We start from the raw sequence: 5,064 nt of genomic DNA, 5'->3' as shown, positions 1-5,064 counted from the left end.
AGAAAGTAGCAAATTCCTCAGTAACCAGAATCCTTTTAGCGGAGGCATCAAGAACTGGCTTATTCTTCGTGCTTGAGAGCAGGTTGCTCTTTTTGCCTCGTACGTTCAAACAAAATATAACGTTAACAGTTCTGAAACTCGGAAATTGCGTCATTTCTATTACTATAGTATGTCTATTATAGGGATATCTAGACGCTGTACAATTTTATAGGCGTAGTTGTGCCGACGTCTACAGACGGACGGCGTCTTCTGTGATCCCAGAGATGTCGTTAGAGGAGTTTAGCGGCGTCTTGATGCCGCTGTCGGGGCTGGGAGTCGGCTCCCGCTCCCCCTGGTCGGTCTGGCGGCGCGGGCCGGGCTCAAGAAGCGCCTCCGTCGACTCTTCATTCGTCGTTCTGCAAGAAGGAGAAGAAACCATAGAATGAGCTGGCAATCTCATGGCATTTTTTAACGAGTCTGCTCAGTGCAAGGCTACTGACCACTTCTAGACACTGAACTACGTACGCTCATTGTGGCAGCATCTCTTCTCGCTAAGTCAGGAACTTCGAGCTTCTGCAAGCTCGACTAACTGACCAAATGATTCTGAAAAGTTCTCCAAATTACTTCTAACAATATGAACTAAGAGTTCCACGACCCCATACCTTCGCCAAATGATTCTATCCTTTACAATTAGTGTCAATTGTGTTTGTCATGAATTAGGCAAATAACGTCTTCATGAGTTATTCCTTTTCAAAGTCAAACTATACCGACCCCTCCAGTTCCAATACAAGTCGCAAGGGGGGCCACTTATTCTCGACCTCAAGAGCTGTCTACCGTGTTAATTTTGATAGTAACGGGTGCTTAAGAAGATCTATTGAGCGATTTTTCCGTTTCCAGCAATTGGTAATTCCCCAAGAAAAACCTTGCCCAGGACGACATGAAACCAGCTAACTAAAAGGCGTTAAAACGTTAATTAGTATATCACTAAGGCCATGTTGATTTGATTATATGGATGACATCCGCGCTCGCACCAATTTTCGGCCTTTTCCACAAAAAAAAAAGTTTTCGACCACACAAAAAATTGTGCAAAGCAGCTGTAAAATGAGCACAAATAGAGTAGATTGAAAAACAAGTATCAGAAAACAGATAACTAATGCCATAGAATGCCAAAATAAATCTTAAGTCAAAGAATAAGATGTGAAAGAACAGAAAGAAAAACATCTATTGTTGGTTGTATAGTAGCCTCCATAGCAGGCTCTCTATGGACTTTTTTTGGCACTTTTCCTGGCCTTTTTTCAGTGCAGTGCGTCGCGATGTTGAAGGCCAGGCTAAGAGTGATCGCGGGGACGGAGACGCGGGGGGAACGGGCGCGGCGCGGGGGCGTGGCGAGCAAGTGCCGACCAAACGCGGGCCCGCGGGCGCCAGCAAGAAGCCGCGACAGGCGGGCCCCGGCCGAGGGCCAAAGCAGGGAGGAGACCCGCCGGCCGGGGACCCAGTACAAAAAGAAATGGCCAGCAAAAGTGCCAAAAAAGTCCATAGAGAGCCTGCTATGGAGGCTAGTTGTATAGGGGAAGGTACCAGTACAGAAAATTCAGGTCAAGAGGATCATTTCCAGGTCCGGACCTGAACCTGGAACTTATTGTCTTTGGAAACTTGAGAACTGGCAATACTCAAAACAATGGTAATTGGTCAATTTTGCTACAAAAGAATCTGTTTGTTGGATTATTGGACTCCCACTGGCATTTTGATATAAAATCCCATCTCCATGTAATAAAGGCTAACTGTCTCTGTACCTTTAACTGTAGAAACTTGGTACAATTGACTATAAACTCTACTTGACTTCGCTCTTGTTGTCTTCTTGGCCCCCGTTAAGACCCCAAATGTCTGCCAACATAGTGTGTCCATTTTGTAATTGGCGAAACCTGTTCCTCTGATTTTTTTTCAGGTCTGTTTTTTTCGGATTGGTCCAAGGAGAAAAAAATGTTTTGCACCCGTATGATGTACTGGTCCCTACACCTAACTGTTGGTATACCATACTATGTGTGTTTAGTCCTATGTTAAACCTTCCTGGCCACTTTGATTTCATACTGAAGGCAACTTTTTTTTTTGCCAAACTTTTTTTTATTCGCTCGCTCGCATCAGTTTTGGAGTTCCTGGAGGATGTCATCCATATAATCAAATCAACATGGCCTAACATACTTTCGTACAGCGAAAATACCAAATACGAAATCATTGGCCTTGCATAGTTTCCTCAGGTTGATAAGTACAAACGTGCCGAGCTGTAACGATGTTAAAATCCGGACACAAGGGTCCGAACCGGCTGCCATGTTTACTATGACACCACTCTATTACTTGGCAGTAGGAATGAAAAAAATGAAAGTACGAGTATTCCTTCAAAAAGTAATGCCATTGGTTTGATAACAGGCGTATTTTTCATCCTATGAGATGAAATCCGGCACAAAGGTAAAATGATATATCTTCTAGAGACTGAAATATTTGTCTGGAGCCGCAATGCATCAGGCTATGAAGCCTGCGAATGATAGATTGAACTTTTGTATGAGAATGAAACTGCATATATTAACATGGACATCTCTATAAGCCCCATGCTTTTTTTTTTACTTTTGAAATCCAACCATGTTTACTTTGTTCGTTGCTGTGGTGGAGTAATGTATGAGTTGCGTATTTGACTCTATACCTCACCTCTCACTTTATCTTAACAACTGGAAAAAAAGAAACTGCCGGGATCAAAATTGACATGCAACCTACATGTATGGGAACATTGATCTTTTAACATGTGTGATTTCAGCCTTAGTATTTGTATGTTGGTCTCATCTAAAGGAACTTATCTTCTGACAGACTTCCAGCGGTGTGGTCATTTTGAAATCAGCTGACAGAAACTAAACATCAAATTCAGATATTTAAATCTGAAGGAGATATATCCCTTCTTTGTGCCACATTTCATCTCATTTAAATTGATAAAAATAAAAGTCAGTTAGAAAATCAATGCCATTACGTTTTGATGGACCCTCCTATGATATCTGAAATTCAATGTTAGATAACAACAGAAGTGTTATCTTGTACCTTGTTTATGTTCATAAAATGATATATATATTTAGATCTCTGATCTGTTCATTACGTAATACTTTAGATAACTGCTTAATATCAGGAATAGTACTTAAGTGAATTTGGTGACATAAACACTTTAAAGATCAGCCAAATTATGACAGATCTTTAGCTAATTCTAAAACAATATCTTTGGCCCGGTGATTCTGATAAGAGCACTTTCCCATGACCCAATACAGAGACAGCACGTAAATATCACAATGTTTCAAGTTACCTTTCCTCGATTACAGCTTCTTCTATTTCTTGTAAGCGTGGTTGCCCATTGGCCGCAGCTGATGAAGCCAGTGCCTTACTAGCCTTTTCTTCTTTCTTCATCTTTTTCTTCCATTTGAGCCACATAGAAAACACAATGAGGTTCACGACGAAAAGGACTATTCCGACGGAAATGGTGAAACTAAGCTTGGAAGAATTGCTCTCCTGTCGCTGTGGTGGCCTGACGTTGACTATCTCTGGCATGGGGTATTTGGGCGTCCAGGCCGCTTCTGTTGCTGAAGTTGGAAGGACGGGGCACTTCATTGGTGGATAGGCAATCACGTGGTTCACTCGGATGTCGGTGTCGTTGCGTGGCTCTGCTATATGCGGGACCCAATCCACCCAAAAGGCAACCTTCGCTGCCCTGTAGTACTTCCTATCCGTCTTCGCTGTATTTTTCCCGACGTATAAGTAACCGAAGTCAGGACTGTAGGTGGGCCATATTTTCTCTTTAAACTTGTTCTCCATCTGGTGCATAAAGTACTGTGTTTGTTCCTCTGGCTCATTTGGGTTTCTGTAACAAAACAGCTCGTGTCGAATTTTTGACGTTCAAAACAAAACCGGAATGGAAGCTACCACAGAAGGGGCAGGATGTGCCTCTTCCGTGTATATATAGTAAAGTATCAACCCTTGTAACGTTGAAAACACCACCCGTTGGTCTTTGATATATCAACTGAGATATATAACTTAAAACAGAAATGAAGAAATATGAAACGTTAGTAAAAGAAAATGAACTATAAAACGATAAGAGCCACAAGAAAAATCAGTCAGATTTTTGCAATCATTACTAATGGTTATCAATAAACTACTATAGGATAGTCATGAAAATAATCATAGTACAAAATACCAAAGTTGTTACCTACGTATATTTCAGATACTTCTAGATACAGTTCAAAGCGTGAGTAATCACATGCCGATATATGTATTATATATATATGTGTGTGTTGATAGGCGTATATAGATAGATAGGTATTCATGTACACATATAATGTCATTATATGGACACTTTTTTGAAGCTTTACTTGTCAAGTCTGTTTTTAAGGAAGACGAAAGTATTCACTATTTTCATCTTCCTCACAAGTATCGTTATCCAACCAAGACTGGGTGAAAAATCCTCGTGTCAAACGTTGACCATTGGTAACATATAGTATATGTAGCTTACACTACATATCTTTTTACATCTCATGTGGTGTAGACACACTGGACTTTTTTGTACACAAGGGCCTGTTCGTGCAAAACGATGTCCTTTGATAAAAAAGGCACCTCTAAAATGCAAGGTAATGATCTGTAGGGCCGGTTCTTGTTCATTGATTATGATTTAGTTACTGTGAACGGCAGGAAAGAATCCGCCCAGCTGCAGAGGCTGCTGTACTCGACTGTGTACAGGTATTGTCAGAGTTGAGAAGTTTGTTCGATGTGGTTGTTTGGATGATAGTAGTCCAAAGATGACCGACTGTTTCCAGAAGGTTCCTCTGGTGTCAGCATCAGGTCCTGCCCGCGGATGGGTGGCCTGTAGCAGTACAACAGGAATCAACAAATAGTTGATTAATCATGCTGTTTTCGTTGAAGAGATTCATTAGTCACGTATGTTTACAGTTAATAGAGTTTTTCATCAATCAGTGACTGTTATTAAAGGTAAGCAAACGTACCTCCAAATTTTCGATGGCTCTTCAGTTCATCTTGCTCATTTGTCAGAATGATGGCTAATAA

The 5,064-nt window shown here is 41.2% G+C and overlaps 1 protein-coding gene across 2 annotated transcripts in view; it reads right to left on the bottom strand.

Moving 5' to 3' along the window:
• Nucleotides 1–174: 174 nt before the first annotated feature.
• Nucleotides 175–5,064, bottom strand: part of LOC118428126 (neuroligin-4, X-linked-like) — a 57,368-nt gene continuing 52,478 nt past the window's right edge. Inside the window, exons 6-7 of one of the 2 annotated variants that reach the window (XM_035838109.1) lie at nt 3,317–3,868; nt 175–395 (exon numbers count right to left, since the gene is read on the bottom strand). In XM_035838109.1, the coding sequence (XP_035694002.1) occupies nt 230–395; nt 3,317–3,868 (718 nt within the window). In that variant the 3' untranslated portion in view covers nt 175–229. Of the gene's footprint in view, nt 396–3,316; nt 3,869–4,201; nt 4,865–5,064 lie in introns of those variants that run through there. The other variant, XM_035838110.1, reaches the window with a different exon arrangement.

This window comes from Branchiostoma floridae, chromosome 12, assembly GCF_000003815.2.
Source record: "Branchiostoma floridae strain S238N-H82 chromosome 12, Bfl_VNyyK, whole genome shotgun sequence".
In the NCBI taxonomy this organism is placed as follows: domain Eukaryota; kingdom Metazoa; phylum Chordata; class Leptocardii; order Amphioxiformes; family Branchiostomatidae; genus Branchiostoma; species Branchiostoma floridae.
The sequence above is the reverse complement of the archived record's forward strand: the minus strand, read 5'-3'. Positions and strand labels throughout refer to the sequence as shown.